The sequence below is a fragment of the Phoca vitulina genome, unplaced genomic scaffold, assembly GCF_004348235.1.
Source record: "Phoca vitulina isolate PV1807 unplaced genomic scaffold, GSC_HSeal_1.0 scaffold25, whole genome shotgun sequence".
Lineage (NCBI taxonomy): Eukaryota > Metazoa > Chordata > Mammalia > Carnivora > Phocidae > Phoca > Phoca vitulina.
Genome location: NW_022589728.1, coordinates 14,740,987 through 14,760,462, shown reverse-complemented (window position 1 = coordinate 14,760,462; position 19,476 = coordinate 14,740,987). Strand labels below are relative to the sequence as shown.

Here is a 19,476-nt window from a genome sequence, read left to right as displayed (position 1 = left end):
AACAGGGGAAGTTTAATATAAAGTAATACCACCCTGTGGCTTAAGGGTACTTTTAATATGTAAGAAAGCTCTATATGGTGCCCTAGAGCTAAGGGAGAGTACCCAAGGAAAGACAAACATAAGAGGCCGGTCTCCCTCCCAGCCGGGGTTCAGATCTCAGTGGAAAAGGCATAGTTGCAGCTCACTAGATGGCCAGAGAAGTTTGCTGGTCCCCAGTCATAAGGGAGGCAGAGAGGAACCCTCTGTGACGCAGGCAAGCTCTGGCTAATGGGCAGGTACACAGGTGTGTGGAGGAAGTGGGGGCCCCAGTGTGGGCAAGGGGTCTGGGGCACCCACTGTCTGCACTGGGAGAGCTATAGGAGAAAACCTGAGGCAAGCAGAAGGAATTGGGGTGCCAGGATGGACAGGGACCTGGAGTGTACAATGTAATCATCAGTCCACACCAGCGCTGCAAGATCACCAAAGGACCCTGCCCTGAGGTCCTCATACTCACACTGCTGATAGCCACAGAACCAGCACAAAATGCCCTTTCCTCCTGCAGTACCTTCCCAGGTGCCCTCTACAAGAAAGTTTAATATCATGCTCACTGTAGAGAAGAAATATTTAAAGTTAGCTTGTCCATTATTGCAGAGGAGGTATTGAAAGATGAATCTGGAACTGACAGGCAATAAATGGATAACTGGCACAAAGCCCAAATGGAAGTTTCAGGGTGCATAACTGTGTATGCTAATTTCTGTTAAAGTCCCTGACACTGCCAGTCAAGAGTGAACAACAGGGTTGATCTGAATAATAATGAGACAATACAGGTAAAGTGTAGCACAAAATATGCTTCCAATTAATATTTTTACCCAGTCCCCTTAATGTTTGTTTTAAAAGTTTACTATATTAGCCATCTATTGCTATGTAACAAACTATACCAAAACTTAGAGGCTTAAAACAAGGTGTACTTAGGGGCACCTGGGTGGTGCCATCGGTTAAGTCTCTGACTCTTGATTTCAGTTCAGGTCATGATCTTAGGGTTGAGAGATCAAGCCCCATATCGGGCTCCACGCTCATTGTGGAGTCTGCTTAAGACTCTCTCTCTCTGCCCTTCCCCACCACACTTCCGCTCTCTCTCTCTAAAATATATAAACAGATCTTTAAACAACAACAACAACAACAACGTGTACTTACTTTCTCATAGTTTCTGTGCATCAGGAATAGTCTAATTAGGCTCAGTCTAACTAGGAACTCTGTGTCAGAGTCTCTCACAAGGCTTCAGTCAAGGTATTGTCTAAGGCTACAGTCTCACCTGAAGGCTCAACTGGGGAAGGATTTGCTTCCAAGTTCACTGAGATGGTTATTGGCAGGACTTGGTTCATCAAGAACTGTTGGGCTGAGGGTCTCAGCTCTGTAGTGGTGATTAGCTTGAGTCTGCTCAGGTCCTTCCACATGCCCTCCATCCCCAGCTTGTTTCATCAGAGCTAGCACATGAGAGGAGCCAAAGATAGTGCAAACAAGACAGAAGCCAGTTTTTTATAACCTAATTTTGGAAGTGATATTACTTGCCATATTCTACTCATTAGAAGCAAATCACCAAGCCCAGCTCACCCCAAAGGGGAGGCTTGCCCACAAGGACAGGAATGCCAGGAGGTGGGATTGTTTCAAGCCCTGTCAGAAGTTACCTGCCACATTGCCTTTGCTTTTCATTTCTCACTATTTTCCTTTAAGAATATAAAATTAATACATGAAATTGCAATTGTTTTAAAATCCCTATTAGAAATCTAAATATCTGGGGGTGCCTAGCTGGCTCAGTCAGTAGAACATGGAACTTTTGATCTTGTGGTTGTGAGTTTGAGGCCCACATTGAGTACAGAGATTACTTAAAAATAAAATCTTAAAAAAAAAAGAAATCTAAATATCTTATTCTGGTTGGGTAACATATTTAAGAGAGCTTTGATCATGCGAGAAGTGAACACAAAAGGAATTGCCAAAAAAAAAAAAAAAAAAAAAGCTTTACAATTGATCTATTGGCTGCCAATCATGAATTTCCCTCAAGTTAGACAAGTGCAACCACTTGTAACAGATTATAAAATGTTTCGAGAGGAAATCTAATCCCTAAATTAATAATACATATTGCCCAGTCATGCACACTTATAAATTCTTTCTCAAAAGTTTAGTCATTCTGAATTCATAGCTACCCAAAATAACTGACTACAAAGCATTATTATCATGTTGAAAGAGCACTCATTAAGGATTCGATTATGCCCACCACTGTGTATATACACATGTAAGGGTCTTACATTCTAGCATTTACATTCTAAAAGATTTAACTCTGATATGATAAACACAGATATGGCAGCAGTAATGGAATCTTATGGTACACTTTCTTATCTACTCACAGCATCTTTCCAGGAACCATAGGTATTCAGAAAATATATATTAAACAAGTGTCAATTCATCTCATATTTTTGAAATGCCTATTACATTCCAGAAACTACACTAGGCACTGAGAATACAGTGGTGAATAAGGCAAAAACATCCTGCCCTGATAGGACTTACTCTGTACTGAGAGAACTAGACAATAAACACATAAACAATTAAATAATGTAATTATAGATGTGATATGTGTTAGAAGGAAATCAACACAATTAGGTAATAACTTAGAGGTTAGCTTGAATCGGGTAGTTAAGAAAGGCCTTTCTGAGCAGAGGCTATTTGACTTGAGATCTAAAGAAAGAGAATGAACTCTACTTCCAAAGAGCTAGAGAAAGTATTCCAGGACGAGGGAAGGGTAAGTACAAGGACACTCTGTGGCAAAGGGTTCAAGTGACTAAGAAACAGAAAAACAGACACTGTGCCTGGTGCTGATGTGTGATGGTGGAGGAGAGAATATGAGATAAGTTCCCAGAGGGCAGAGGCCTCATCATGTGGGGCCATATAGGCCAGGGAAGGGATTTTAGATTTGAACATTGAAGTGATATAAACTGATCTATCTATCTATCTATCTATCTATCTATCTATCTATATTTAAATATTTTATTTATTTACTTATTTATTTATTTATTTAGAGAGAGAAAGAGAGAGCAGGGGAGGGGTAGAGGGAGAGGTAGAGAGAGAATCCCCAGCAGATGCTAAGCACAGAGCCTGACCCTCGACTCTATTCCACGACCCTGAGATCGCAACCCGGAGATCACGACATGATCCGAAATCAAGAGTTGGACTCTTAACGGACTGAGCCACCCAGGTGCCCCTGATTTATATTGTTTAAATCCCCCTAGTTCCCATGTGGCAAATGGGTGGGGTCTGAGCTGGCAGGACCTGTGTGTCAGCTGTCACAGGTGGACAGGTGCCAGATGATGGTAGCTCAGAAACAACTTGGGGCAGTGGAGTTGGAAAGTGAGTGATTTGAAAAAATATGTTTGAGGGGTTCAATGGGAATGGTGAGAAAAAAGGAGGACTTGGGCTGGTCCCTAGATTTGGAGGTTGAGCATTTACTGAGACTGAGCAGAACATGGCTCTGGGCTGGGGGTGGGGGGTGAGGCACGTGGCTTGCGAAGCTGGGGAGCTCTACTGTAAACATGTTCAATTTGAGATGTCTATTACTCATCCAAGTGGAGATGTTAGCAGTGAGATTTTCAAGGTTATAGCTCAAGGGACTAAACTAGGCTGGAAATATCAATTCTAATATGATCAGCAAATAGGTGGTATTTCCAACCATGAAAGCAAATGAGATACCTGGGGACAGACTATAGATGGAGAAGAAAAGGGTGGCCAGGAGCAAGCCCTGGGGTACTGAGTCATTTAGAGACTGGGTAGTGGAAGATGAGGAGGAAGAGGGATCAACAAAGGAAATTAAGCAGGAGGAAAACCAAGAGTGCAGTGTCAGGGAATCCAGGAGAGGAGAGCATTTTAAGTAGCAGGTGATGGAATCAAATGCAGCTGGCGTCAACCACTGGATAACCACTGCACTCTATTATACTCCTTCACATTCAGCAGGATGGAGGTTGATGAGAACCCTGGCACAGGAAGTTTTAGTGGAGTGGTGGAGAGTGAAGTAAGATCTGAATAGATTGAGGAGGAAATGAAGGCTAAGAAAGTGGAGGCCACTGGTCTGAGAAGTACTGGAAGTAAAAGAAAGTCTTAAATTGTTGGCATTGCCTTTAATCTCTTTGAATAATTCAGAACATCCAAGAGAGTGTTTGCAAATACTAAATGGTGACCATATTAGTCAGGTTCTCCAGAGAAACAGAACCAATAGGATATGTAGAGATGTGTAGAACGAGACACATCATGAGGGATTGGCCAAACGATTATGGAGGCCAAGTCCCAAGACATGTGTTCTGCAACCTGGAGACCCAACAGAGCTGGTGGTGGAGTCCCAGTCCAAACCTGAAAGCCTGAGAACCAGAGGGGCCAAGGGTGTACATCCTGGCCTAAGTCTGAAGATCTGAGACCCAGGAGCACTGGTGCCTGAGGGCAGGAGAAGATGGATGTCCCAACTCAGACAGAGCACGTTCACCCTTCCTTTGCCTTTTTTGTTCTACTTGGGTCCTCAGCAGATGGTGGATGTCCACCCACCATGGTGAGGATGATCTTCTTTACTCAGTCCACAGATTCGAAATACCCACACAGATGCATCCATAGATCGTGTTGTACTAGCTCTCTAGACATCCCTTAGTCCAGTCAACACATAAGATTAACCATCAGAGAGTCCGGTAAATATTGTGAATAATAATATTTATTTGTTCCACGTACATTTATTAAGTACCTCATTATGTGCAAATCACTGGTGATTTGAAAGTAAATGATGAACAAAAGTAGTTTCTGCCATCTAACCATTACCAAGCTCTTTAGACAGGTAGAACCGGCCCTTTCCAACACAATATGACATGCTGGAAGAGAAGTGGTTAGGTGAACTCAGATGAAGGACAACAGCTCTGCCCGGGAAGGTAAAGGAGGCATTATTACTAAAGCGATACTAACAGTAAACAATTACAGAGCGCTTACTACATGCCAGGCCCTCCTCTAAACACATTGCAGATACTGACTCATTTATTCCTGACAACTCTGTCAAGTAGGAATCGCTATTATCCCCATTTTACAGATGATGAAACTGAGGCTCATAGGTTTAAGTTAACTTCCCAAGATCATATGCCCAGTAGACGGTGGAGCCAGGATTCAAAGCCACGCAGTCCCACCTCAGATTCTGTGTCTTAACCATTACACCTGTGGTTCTCAAAGTGTGGTCCCCAGACCAGCAGCATCAGCATCATCTGAGAACGCGTCAGAAATGCCAGTTCTTTTCAGGTTTCAGCCTACACGGTTTGAATCAGAAATTGTGGGAAAGAGCCCCGCAATATTTATTTTAACAAACCCTACAGGTGAGTCTAAGGCACACTAAAGCTGGATAACCACTGCACTCTATTATACTCCGTAAAAAAAGATAAACAAGTTGGCACTGGCAGATAGACAAAAGCGGTCAGGTGTTCAGGAGGAGAGAGCAGCAGGTGAGAGCAAGAGAAGAACAGAAGAACACGACATGGGGTGGACCAGCCGATAGTTCTATGTACTGAACATCCTCTTGCTTCCCTTCACATCTTCTGAGCCCACCTTTTACTCCAGCCACTGCTGCAGCAGCCAATTCTTTGCAGATTTTGCCCCTCTTGGCTTGGGTCTAATTTGTTAGTGCACTTTCTCCCATGCCTCCCACTTCCTGCATTGGGGTTTCCCTGTTCCCTAGTTGTGGGACATCCATGGGAACCATCTCAACATACATACATGTTTTGCCTGGACATGTGGGGGCATTAACCACCATGGACCGACCACCTTTTGCCAGGGGAGGAGAAGGGCGGAAGTGGATGAGTAGATGTTCCGTCTCTCAATCTGTAGGCAAGCATATGTCATAAGGTTCCTCCCAAAGTCCCAGGAGGATCAGGCACCATTTGCCCCCAGTGGGAGTCAAATGGACAGAAGACCCCCGTATTCATTTTCTTTCTGTTCTGTTCTTCTAGGACCTCACTCCTACTCTCTGGGAACATGTTCCCAAACAAGCTGCCTGCTCATAAGCCTTTGTTAGCTAGATAAATGAGGCCCAGGTGAGGACAGCTGCTAACAGAGAACGGGATGTGAGAAAGACCAGGGTGTCTACCTGGTTCCAAGAGTTGGAACAAGTCCAGTATGGACACAACATGAAGCGCAAAAGAAAGAGTGGGCTGAACTGAATCTGGAGAGGAATTCCAGATATCCCTTGGCCTTGTGAACCACTTAAGACATTTGGATTTATCCTCAGAGCAGCGGAAGCCTTTGAAGGTTTGAAGCAGAGATTTATCTACCCTTCAATTCTGATCTGATTTGCATTTTTTAAAAGCAGACTCTGGCTGCAAAGATTGAAGATAACCAAGGATGGAGACAGGGAGATCTGGCAGAGGGCAGGAGAAATATTGCTGGTCTGGAGAAAGGCAGTGACCGTTGATATGGAGAGAAGTGGACAGAATGTAGAGATATTTAGGATGAAAACAGGAATTGGTGTTTGATTAGATATTGGGGAGGGGGCGAGTCTCCCAAGAATGTGAATCAGGAGATAGAAATTGGGGCTTACGGGGACTGGGGTGATGTGAGAAGGAAACAGAGGAGAACTGATCACTAGAACATGCAGCTCTCAGTAGGATTTTTTCCATTTTAGTCAACTACTTCTCTTATATCCATGACACTGATGTTGGAAATATCGTGAGAACCCACAAGTGTGTATTTTCCAAAAATGACAAGAGCAAGGGAATGCTAGTGCTCCGTGTCTCCCTGTAGCAAATCATTTCACTTGGTTCCCTGAGGAAAAAAGAGAACCACATCCTAGCTCCTGCCTTGCCATGTATGCTGGGGTTTGTCACAAAGTGCTTTCTTATCCATAGTCCTGCTCTGGCCCTCCTTGTGGCCAAGCCTTTTCCCACCCGGCAAGGAGCCCTACCGGGTCACTCTACACCTCCAGAATAAGACAGTGCAGGCCTCTTCCCCTTCCTGTGATGGGTGGCTACTTGTGGGGAGAGGGTTGTGGACAGTTTGAGTTGCACACTGAGAGGTTCAGATACATACAGAAAAGCCCTCTTGGTGCAGGATAGAGTTGGGGTTCTGGGGAGCAAAAGGGGCAATTGTGAGCTGTGTCAGCTCTCTGGTCCCGCCATGCTCTGATCAGAAACTCTGAGAAGTCCAGGAATTCTAAGTCAGCTTTAATTTTCTAGGTCGTTATGAGTGTATAGTTATCATGGCAGGAGGATAAAAGTGTTTTCTCTTGATTTATAACGTTTAAAAATTGGGGCAAATGGCACGCAGGGGACTCTATTTGTTGTCTCACCTCAGGCCCCACAAAGGTTGGGTGGACCCCATCTCCACACAGACCTCCCAGCTATCCATCCTAGCGGGGGTGACGTGGGTTCTCCTAACTCCCTTAGCACATTGGCACTGCTGCTTTGGTGGCAGCAACCTAAAGAAGTCAAGTTCTCGTCTCACCAGATCGAGAAAATGCCCTCTGAGAAAATGGTCTCTTTCTTTGTGAACTGTACTCCCCAGAAAGTGGTCTCACCACCTTTGGTGGCTGGCACAGCACAGCCATTGATCTTTAGTTTGAGGACTAGAGTTGTTTCCCAACTATCACTTGAAGGAAGCCTGGAAAATGTAATTCTTTCTCTCCTTGGGAAGGAGGAGGCTCTGCTCTTTGGATTAATAGCAAATTAAGGTAGCTCTTCCTCCCGCCCCTCCTGCAACATCAGCTTCCATTTCCCCTTCCACAACTGAGCCTGGTATCCATCAGAGGATTCCCTCTCAACTAGGAGATGCAAAGTCTTTGTTTTTATTGTCATTCTTATTCTCATTTCCTCTCCTTCCCTCTCTCTCCCCCCCTCTCCCATTCTCTCCCTTCCTTTCTCTCTCCCTCTCGCTCCCGCATTCTGTCCCTCTCTCTCTGACTTGCACAACTCAAGAGTACGAGTCTCTCATTTCCTATACTCTCCATCTCTTCTTCCCCCCCTACTTCCCCTCATTGACTTTCCAATCCCGCTGTGACAGCTGATTTGCCTGATAAGGATTTTGACCACAGGTGACTTTCCTCACCCTTTTTTTTTTTTTTATCTACCCCTTAAACATCTCTACTTGTAAATTTACAAACAAGATTAAACTCAGTACAGACTTAGAAGATATGAAAGAGTGTCTTTAGGGTTATTTGTTTGGAAGATTACACACATGCACAATAATATGAACTACTCAGTGGCTTCAATTCCATTTACTTATCATTGCCCCCAAACTGTTGCTCTTGTTACCAACTTAGACCTTCCCTGGTTTTTCCATTTGAAATAAATTCGACTTTCTTTTCAGAGCTGGGGGCACAAAGCAGATTATCAAAAATGTATGTAACATTTCTCAACTGCAAAAAGATGTACCAACATAAGATAGCAGATCATTTCAATTCAGAGACTGAGGAGGGCTGTCACATGGGAAAATCAGATTTTCACTGTGTCTTTTTCAAGAAACTTGCTAACGACATCTCTAACGAGAGAGATCACAATTGTTTCTTTATCCTTCTTTGAGAAATCATTCCTAACTCCCTAGCCAGGGGTGGGGGAGAGCTGCTTCAGAAGCTAATTTGATATCTAAGTTATCCGAATTAGCTTTTTTCTTCAAATATGGGAACTTAAGCCTACTCCAGTAACATGTATTGATGTCACATTTTCTGTCCTTCAGTTTTAGTTACATTTAAGCAAAAGTAAACATTCATTTCTTTCCCAGCTGCTGTAATATGATAAAGAAATTTTTTTCTTTGGACCCAGAAGAATACTAAAACTTACTGAGGTTGACAATTTCTGTTTCAATCACATCCCTGTCCATTAACATAGGTCTTGGCTTCATTGTTAAAATTCAAGACTGCTAAAGAAATATGACTGTCCTAAAATTATATTATGTGACATATATGTGTGTGTGTGTGTGTATGTGTGTGTGTGTAAATAAAGAGAGAGAGAGGCCATTATATAGTGTTAAATGAAAAGTCCCTGATACCCAAATATACGTTAAAATCTTCTTTCTACATAATATTCCATAGTTAATAGAGATGCAGGATACCAAAGAGAACAATGTCATCAGAATTGGTAGGTTTTATTCATGTGTTGCGCACAAAGACTTATCTGAAAATGATTCCTCTGCCAAGCAGGCACATAAGGGACAATTTATGAGATACATGTTCCCTTTTTACATTTTATGGATTGTAGAAGAAGCCCCCAGGACCGGCTGAGCCTCAACTTAGTAGCTTGACCCCATGGGATTTCACCTGCCTTATTTCAAACAGAAGATGCTCCCAATTGTCTCTTCCCTTTCACTTTTTTATGCTTCTAGATACTGAGGATATTTTATTACTTTTGTGTTCCCGTCATACAACTTGAAAACACTTATTCCATTGTACTATCTAATTTTTTTACATTTTCATCTTCTGTCAGCAGTCTAAGATGGTACAAATGTTTCCACATAATGAGGAACAATGGGAAATACATTTTTTCAGTTTTATTGAGATATAATTGACATGTAATATTGTATTTGTTTAAGACGTGTAACATAATGATTTGCTATCTATATATATGATGACATGACGACCCCAGTAAGTTTTGGGGCAGTCAGCATCTCACATAGTTACACATTTTTTGTGATGAGAACTCTTAATATCTACTCTCTTAGAAACTTTCAAATATACAATATTGTTAACTAGAGTCATCATGCTGTACATTACATCCCCAGAACTTATATATCTCATAACTGGAAGTTTGATCACGTTCACCCATTTCCTCTAACCCCCACCCCTGTAACTAATAGTTTATTCTTTATTTCTAGGAGTTCGGTTTTTTTAGACTCCACATATAAGTGAGATCATACAGCATTTGTCTTTTTCTATCTGACTTATCTCACTTAGCATAATACCCTCAAGGTCCATCCATGTTGTCACAAATGGCAGGATTTTCTTTTTTTATGGCTGAATAATATGCCTGTGTGTGTGTGTGTGTGTGTGTGTGCACGCGCGCATGTATGTGTAAAGATTTTCTTGATTCATCCATCAGTGGACACTTAGGCTGTTTCCATGTCTTGGCTTTTGTAAACAATGCTGCAATGAACATAGGCATGTAGATATCTCTTCAAGACAGTGATTTCTATTCCTTCAGATGAATACCCAGAGTGGAAATGCTGGATCACATGGTAATTCTATTTTTAATTTTTTTGAGGAACGTCCATACTTTTTTCCATAGTGGCTGGACCAATTTACATTCCTGCCAACAGTGTGTGCACAAGAGTTCCCTTTTTCCCCATCCTCACCAACAGTTGTTATCAGATGTCTTTAATGACAGCCATTCTAAGAGGTGTAAGGTGATATCTCGTTGTGGTTTTGATTTTCATTTCCCTGGTGATGACTGATGTCATGCAACTTTTCATATACCTGTTGGTAATTTGCATGTCTTCTTTGGAAAAATGTCTAGTCAGTTCCTCTGCCCATATTCAATAACAATGGGAATTCTTAAACACTGCTCGTAGGGGTATAAATTATTAAAACAACCTCCAAAAAAATTGACAAAATCTAGTGAAGCTGAAAAGGTTCATACCCTAAAACTCAGTAATTCCATTCCCATATATGTGCCCTAGAGAAAACTCTTGTGTATTTACATGGAGACATGCACAAGAATTTTCAAAGCAATCTTCTCTCTAATAGAAAAATAATATAAAGAACCTACATATTCATTAAGAAGAGAATGGATTTTTTTAATTGCTATGTATTCATATGTTGGGATATTATGTAAAAGTAGAAATCAGTGGATAACAACTACATGTATCAACATGGATGAATTTCACAAACATAATTTTGAACCCCTCAAAAAAGCAAGCTATAGAAGAAAAATGTAGTATAATGTTATCTACATAAAGTTTATCAATATACAAAACAATACTAATAATGAGAGTGAGAACCAGTAATTTCAGGAAAGTGATATCCTATTGGAAACAGGAGAATGTGATCAAGGAAGGATACAAAGGGGGAATCAGATATACTGATAACGTTTCCTTTTTAAGCCAGGCTGTAAGCACATGTACGTGATGTGCTTTTTCTAAAAGTAATGCCACTATTTATTGAGTGGCTACTCTGTGCAGGATACATGACATCTATTAGGTCATATATTCAAAACCATGTAAGATAGGTATGCTTCTTTAAAGGGGAAGGAAATGCCCAGAGAGATGATTAATTTACCCTTGATTACATACCATGTAACAGCAAAGGTGGGGTTTAAACATAAGCCCATCTCAAATCAAATGTTAATGCATTTTCCACTACACATCCGTTGTTTTGACTGATTCTTCTCTGTGAAAATAACTGCCTTTCAATCTAAGTTTTTATGGCTGACACCTACCCATCTCCCAATGAGGGATACACACATACCCAGCCATATTCTCAAGCAGAGTAATGGATTCAGAGACGGACAGATGACACAAGTCAGGTCAATGAAACACAATCCTGGGGCCATTATGAAATTCTTGAGAGAGACATATATTCATTGGGTTTGCTTAAGTAATAGGAGATAGTTAAGTTAGGTGTTATAAGTTGGTTGGTGGCTAGGATGGGGTTGCTAGGCTTGTAGGGGAATGTAAACTCAGACCACTGGTGCCCTCTTTGTCATCACTTTTGGAAAACCTTCTTAAAAATGAAAATAAGACAAAAAGAAGACAAGGGAGGAAAAGAGAGAGATTTCTAACAATACCATCTGAGACCTGGACTCTTCACTAAATGAACCATTTCTTGTGGTTTGGTTCAGCTTCACTTGGTTTTCTGTCACTAGCAGCCGAAAGTGTCCTAATATATCAGTTTTAGTATATGTTTTCATATAACTATGGTCATTTCCTTATACATCAGTAAGTTATTATTCATTTATTTGATGTATTTTGATTGTGTCTTCTTCTCTAAACAATAAGCTCCATGAGAACAAGAATCATGATTTATTTTGCTCACCATGGTAGTCTCAATATTTCCCAAAACCACCAATAAGCATTTATTGCCTATTTGTTGAATAAATAAATAAATAAATAAATAAATAAAGTTAGAAAGGAAACATAGAGCTCCCATTCAAGAAGCTCAATAGCAGAGACAAGCCACACGACCTGCCTACAATAATCTACCTAATCTTCATTCATAAATAGAAACAAACAACCAAGGATCACCAGATATTTGGGGAAAACATTTCATGGAAGTATTGGGTGAGGAAATCTATCAAAATGTAGAACTTGAGAATAAAAGTTTGATAAAAGAACAAAAGCGAAAGACATGGCTTATTTCAGAGAGTTCAAATCATTAATGTAAAATCTAATAACAGAAAATATATAAAATAGGGGTAGAAGATAATCAAATAAATACAAGGAGAAAATATTAGGGAAATATAGACATGCTGACTTCCTCACTCATACAGTGGGAGTCAAGAGGAAATGCCTAAAGTTGGTGTCTCAAGTATTCTTTAAATGTACACAGGTAATCAATGAGAATTATAACTCATACTGACAAAACAAAATCATAAAAATTAGAGTTATAAAGGTGGGACAATCTGAGTTAATTCCTTGTTTTTCAGAGTAGGAAGACAATGAATACTATATAAATTACTAAATGAGTTTCTAGAGATAAACGTAGGGTTAGAGAGGTAAGCACTGAAAAAGCTAAAAACAAAAATAATTAAAAGTGGTTAATTCAGGGGTGCCTGGGTGGCTCAGTCAGTTAAGCATCTGCCTTCGGCTCAGATCATGATCCCACAGTCCTGGGATCCAGCCCTGTGTGGGCTCCCTGCTCAGTGGGGAGTCTGCTTTTTCCTCTGCCCCCCAACTTGTGCACACACGTGAGCGCACTCTCTCTCTCTAATAAATAAATAAAAATCTTTAAAAAAAGAAACCCCGAAAAATAAAAAAAATAAAATAAAAGTGGTCAATTCAGAGAGTAGAACTGGAGAGATGGAGAATATAGGAAACTTTTACTTTTCATTGATACCCTTCTGAATAGCTTGAGGTAATTTTTTCCAATGCGTAGGAATTACTTGTAAAACTGTATTACTTGTATTTTTTCCTAAAAAAGGGGAAAAAATGACCAAAACATAAAAATAAAAAATACATGACCACTGTAGACCTTTCAAAAGATAATATAACATTGTTTTAAGTCAGGTTTACTGTGGTATAATTTGAATAAAATAAAATTCACCTTTCTGTATAAAATTTGTTGATTTTGACAAATATATAGTCATGTAGTTACCGCCACAATCAAGATATAGACTATTTTGATCAATCTCAACAGGGACCCTTCCCCAGCCCCAGCTCTTAGGAGTCAATCATCTTATTTCTGTCCCTAAAGTTTTGCCTTTTTTGGAATGTCATGTGAAATGAAATCTTCAGTATGCAGCCTTTTGGAATTTGGTTTTTTCCATTTAGCATAACACTTTCGAGATTTATCCATGATATTGCATACATTATAGGTTGTTCTTTTTATTGCTGAACATCTCATTACATAGATGTGTAACAATTTATCTATCCTAGTTGATGGGCAGGTGGGTTGATTTTTGACAATTATTAAGAAAGCTGCTATAAATATTGCGTATAGGTCTTTTGGTGGATATATATGGATATACGTTTTCATCTCACTCAGGTGGATGTATATATGAGATTGCAGAGACATAGGCTAAATTTGTGATTAACCTTATAATCTGCCAAACTGTTTTCTAAACTGATGTTACCATTTTGCATTCCCCCCAATAACGTATGAGAGTTCCAGTGGTTTTACATCCTCGTCAATACTTGGTATTGTCAATTTTTTTTAAATTCAGCCATGCTACTAAGTATAGAGAGGTATCTTATTATGATTTTAACCTTCATTTCCCATTACTAATGATGTTAAGCATCTTTTCATGTGCTTATGTGGCAGCTTTTCTTTGGTACAGTGTCAGTTCTCCTCCCCCTCTCCCCAGCCCTCTCCCTCCCTCTCTGTTCCTCCCCCTCTCCCCCACATGCCCATGCCCACTCTCCCTCTCTCTCTCAAATAAATTTTGAAAAAAGAAAAGTTTTATAACTTTCAACATACAGCTCTTTCACATATTTTATGAGATAGATTTTTCCTTAAGCACTTTATGATTTTGGATGCTATGACTGGAATATAAAAATACAATTGATTTTCTATTTATATTGAAATTTTATCCTGTAAACTTATTAATACTCTTACTAGTTCTGGTCCTTTTTTCTATAAGTTCTTTAGAATTTTCTGCATAGATACTCATGTCATCTGCAAATAAATAGAATTTTGCTTTTTCTTTTTCAGTCTAGATTTCTATATCTTGTTTTTGAATAATTGCATCGGTTAAGAGGCAAGCACAATCTTGAAAACAAGGGATGAGAGCTGGTAGTCTCACCTTGCTCCCAATTTTAGTGGGAAAGCGTTAAGTCTTCTACCATTATCTATATTCAATAGAGGTTTATCCTAGATATCTTTTCAGGAAGTTGACAAAGTTCTTAGTTTGATAAGAGTTTTTATTAATCAGTGGGTGTTGGATTTTGTCCAGTGCTCTTTATGTATGTTTTGAGAGTATTATGTGATTTTCCTCTATATGGCAATTTATATTAATTAATTACTGAATGTTATCAAATCTTACATTTCTTAGATAAACCTCACTAGTTCACAACCTATAATATTTATTTTTTTACGTACGTATCTATTTATTGATTGATTGATTTATGATGGCCTCATAAATAAATTGGGAAATATTCCCTCCTCCTCAATTTGCTGAAAGGAGCTTGAGTAAGACTGGTGTGTTGTGTGTGTGTGTGTTTTACTGTAAATGTTGACAGAATTAACCAGTAAAATCATAAGGCCTAGTTTCCCTGTGTGTGAATGCTTTAAATTATGAATCTAATTTATTTTATAAATATAGGTCCCTTCATACTTCCTATTTCTTCTTAATTCATTTTTCATAATTTTTGTCTTTCAAATAGCCATCCATTCCATCCACCTTGTCAAATTTATGAACATAAAGATGTTAATAATATTTCTTTCTTATCTACGGAATATCTGTAAGATCTCTCGTGATACCTCCTCCTTTTTTCTGGCTTTGGTTGTTTGAGCATTGTCTCTTTATTTCTTGATTAGCCTAGCCAGATGTTTATTAATTTTATATATTTTATGAATAACCAGCTCTTGGGTTCTTTGATTTTCTCAACTGTTGTTATCTATTCCATTAATTTTTACTCTTCCTATTATTACTTCCTTCCTTCTTTTTACTCTACATTTAATTCTGTTTCTTTTCCTAGTTTCTTAAGGTGTAAGTTCAGATAATTGACTTTAAAGTTATCTTCTTTTTTAATATAAACATTTGAAAGTATAAGTTTTCCTCTAAAGCACTCTTCTAGCTGCATTCCATAATTTTTAATAGATTTTATTTTTCATAGCATCAGTTCAAAGTGCCTTCTAGCTTTCTTTTTGATGTTATCTTTGACCCATGGGTCATTAGAAGAATAATATTTTCTTTCTAAATATTTGGAGATTTTTCCAGATGTTGTTTGTTCTCTATATGATTTCAAGCCCTTCAAATTCATTGAGATATTTTTATGGTCCAGTATGTGAGCTATCTTGGTGAATGTTCCATGTGCACTTGAAAAAAAAAATGTGTATTATAGGTTCTGGAATGTAGGGTTTTATAAATATAGATTAGACCAAGTTGGTTGATAATGTTCAAATCTTTATATTCTTACTGGTTTGTTTTTTTTTTATCTCCTTGTTCTCTCAGTTACTGAGAGAAGAATATTGAAACTCCAACAATAACTATGGATTTGTCTGCTTATTTTTCTAGTTCTGTCAGTTATTGCTTTGTGTACTTTTAGGTCTCCTTCATGAACCAACATTTTTATCATTTAAAAAATGTCTTTCTTGGGGTGCCTGGGTGGCTCAGTTGGTAAACATCCAACTTTTGATCTCAGCTTAGGTCTTGATCTCAGGGTCGCAAGTTTAAGGTCTGCATTGGGCTCCACGGTGGGTGGGGAGCCTACATTAGAAAAAAAAAAAAGTCTCTCTTTATCTCTGGTACTATTCCTTTCCTGAGTCTACTTTGTCTGATTTTAATATAGGAACTCCAGCCTTCTTGGAATTAGCTTTTTCATGCTATATTTTCCATCCTTTTCTTTTAACCTCTGTCTTTAAATATAGTGTTAAACTAGCCCTAGAATAAAGCTTACTCTTGATGTGCCCTAAGAAAACTTAATCATTAGCCTCCAAAAATCAAGCTAACCTCTAGGTAACATCTCTAACCTGTTAAAACAAAATTTAAATATTTTATTAAAGAAGACAACAAAATCCAGGAACTCAACCACTCAAGATTACAATGACAATCAAAATCATACCAGATATGCCAAGTAGCAGGAAAATGCCATCTAAAACCAGAATACAAGTCAGTCAATAAAAACAGCCCCCCCAGATGGTGGTGATAATGGAATTAGCATGTAAGGACATACTCAGTTACTGATGCTGCCTGCCCGGGCTGTGCAGGCCTGATCAGCCACATCATTTCCCTGAGTCTTATCTCAGTATGGACTCTTCCCGAGAATGTTCATAGGAGATACATAAATGTCCTATCTGGCTTCAGCAATGGCTTTCCAGAGCCCACAGCCTCATAGAGATATGTCTTTAATATACCCAGTCAGTCATCACTCAGGTGCCCAACCAGACAGTTATGTTGTTAGTCATGGCTCAAGAGTCAATAAAATAAAACACACCTGGCCCTCAGGAGTATTGTCTATAGCAATGGAGGGTGACTTCCATTGAGGCCATTGTGCTGACCTGACCTTATCACAGTCAGTCTTCCAAAATTGTCTCTGGTTTAGCCAGCTGCTGCCACCCAGTAGACACCATCAGCTTCACATTTGGCTCAGCCCTCAGAAACCCAGCTGCTCCTGGCCAGAGACTCCAGTCAGCATTGTCATCAGTACTAGGTACCCCTACTTCAAGGCTATCCTGGGGTTCATGGGCCCCAAGAGTAGGGCTGCTGCTGGAACAGCCTGTTGCCCTGCCTCTATTTCTGCTTGCTGCTCAAATCTCCAGCTAAATTTGGCATATTTTCATGTTGTCTTATCTATTGGGCTCAACAAAACGCCTAAATGAGGCAACATTGTCTCCAACCCAAACAATCAAATAAGGAACTGGGCTCCCATTTTGGTAGTGGGGGCCGGAGGGTAGGTAACTCTTTCTTTACTGTCTCAGGAGTCACACTTTGAGCCTCATAACACATGGCTCCCAAGAATCTGGCTGTTTTCTGTATTTTATCAGAATTAACTCCTGTGCTCTCCTGTGAGTTAGTATGTGCTCTGAAGTCCCTGACACCTGTTCTTTATGTGGTCTGTGGTGTGCCAACTCTAACAAACCCCGCCTCCTGGCATTCACAGCCTTGTATGGTCCTGCTTTGGAGTAACTTGCTTCTAAATCAATAGAATACCTCAGGATTGAGGGGATGTCACTTTGTCATTACATTACATAATCTTACGTGACATCCATCCTTCTAGCAGTCTCTCTCCCTTGCTGGCTTCAAGAAGCAAGCTGCTCCTTGGAGAGGCCCACATGGCAAGAGCTAAGGTAGCCTCCAGCAAACAACCAGCAAGGAACTGAGGCCCTCAGTCCCGCAACCCTTGAGGAACTAAATTCAGCCAACGATTATGTGAACTTAGAAACAGATACTTTCCCAGTAGATGCTCTAGAGGAGAGCCTAGTTTTGGTCAACACCTTGATTGTGACAGATCCTGAGGCAGAGGACCCCAGTTAAGCATGCCAGATTACTGATAGAAAGAAACTAAATACTACCTGTTTGTTATTTTATTTTTTTAAAGATTTCATTTATTTATTTGAGAGAGAGAGCACAAGTGGGGGGCAGAGGCAGAGGGAGAGGGAGAAGCAGACTACCCACTGAGCAGGGAGCCTGATATGGGGCTTGATCCCAGGACCCTGGGATCATGACCGGAGCCAAAGGCAGATGCTTAATCAATCGAGTCACCCGGGTGCCCCAAATGTCTGTTAGTTTAAACTACTAAATTTGTAGCAATTTGTTACCCAGAAATAGGTAATTAATAGAGGGCTTGTCTGCATGACGTCATCAATGCAGTGAAACTAAACCTTTTGAATGGAGAGAGATTTACTTCATGTCCCAGCCCACCCATTGGTGACAAAGAACATGAGAATTCACATACTCCTGTTGCAGTACCATAAATGTGTATTGAGGCCCCAGCCAGGTAAAGGTCACTGATCTTGACCTCCTTATGCAAAAAGGATTTTTAAAAGGCATTAGCAATGCTCAAGGTGAAATTCCACGTGCCACCAGTTTTTTTATATACAATATCTGGAACAGCCAGGGCTATAATAACTGAACTCAGTGGCAATAATCCACCCTAAGTATCCAGTTTCTATTGGTCTTTTCAATGGCCACACTGTACTGTTGTGAAGAATTGTATCCTCAGTACCCCTGCTGCCTTTAAGTCCTTAATCATGGCTTTGAATTCCTTTACTTCTATATTATAATTCTATATTGCTTTCACTGTATAACATGGATGGAACTAGAAGCTAGTCAGTGCCTTCTTCCCACTACCATCTCCGGACAAACAACGCCTCTCAACTGGGAAAACCCTCTTGTAATTTATAAGCATTTACAGTACAAGCATGTAAAACATCAATACAAAGTATGCATTCAGCAATGAAAACAACAACAGCAGTGTTTAACAGTGGTTTCAACAGCCCAATACAGATGACTACAGTTCTCTTCCACATTTCACTGCTTTTTCAAATCTGGTCAGTTGACTCTGTGGTTCTCACTGCTCCAAAGAACCTGATAAAAGCTTAGCTTCCAGCATGGCATACACTGGCCGGGGCCAAAAAGTGCAGAAAGTGATGGTACAGCTCCTCAACCTCATCTTCAGATACTTGCAAAATAAATCTCAGGTTCAGGTGTGGCTTTATGAGCAAGTGAACATGCGGATAGAGGGCTATATCATTGGTTTTGATGAGTACATGAACCTTGTATTAGATGATGCAGAAGAGATTCATTCTGAAACAAAGTCAAGAAAACAACTGGGTCGGATCATGCTAAGAGGAGATAATATTACCCTGCTCCAAACTGTCTCCAACTAGAAATGATCAATGAAGTGAGAAGTTCTTGAGAAGGCCATGTACTCTGGGGTTTTTTTTAGATGTCCTTTGTTGGAAGTGTAGTTCTAAAACATTTGTTCATATTGCTTTGATTATCTTTATGTTATTACCAGATGACAATAAATGCTGTGGGATTGTTTTCATTTAAAAAAAAAAGAACTGGACAAAATAATCATGTGAACGTGGCAGCCAAAAATGCCATAGAATTTTGTACCCCCAACCCTTCCAACCTATGCCATTGTACCCTCAATGTAGTGTAAGATCTTTAGTTCTTTCTAAGGTCAGAG

At 39.9% G+C, this 19,476-nt stretch overlaps 1 protein-coding gene across 1 annotated transcript; it reads left to right on the top strand.

Annotated features, from left to right (window-relative positions):
- The first annotated feature begins 18,641 nt into the window (after window positions 1–18,641).
- On the top strand, window positions 18,642–19,476 carry LOC116643195 (small nuclear ribonucleoprotein E-like). The gene has a single exon (XM_032421991.1). The coding sequence runs from the start codon at window positions 18,893–18,895 to the stop codon at window positions 19,169–19,171; it is 279 nt and encodes a 92-aa protein (XP_032277882.1). The 5' UTR covers window positions 18,642–18,892; the 3' UTR covers window positions 19,172–19,476.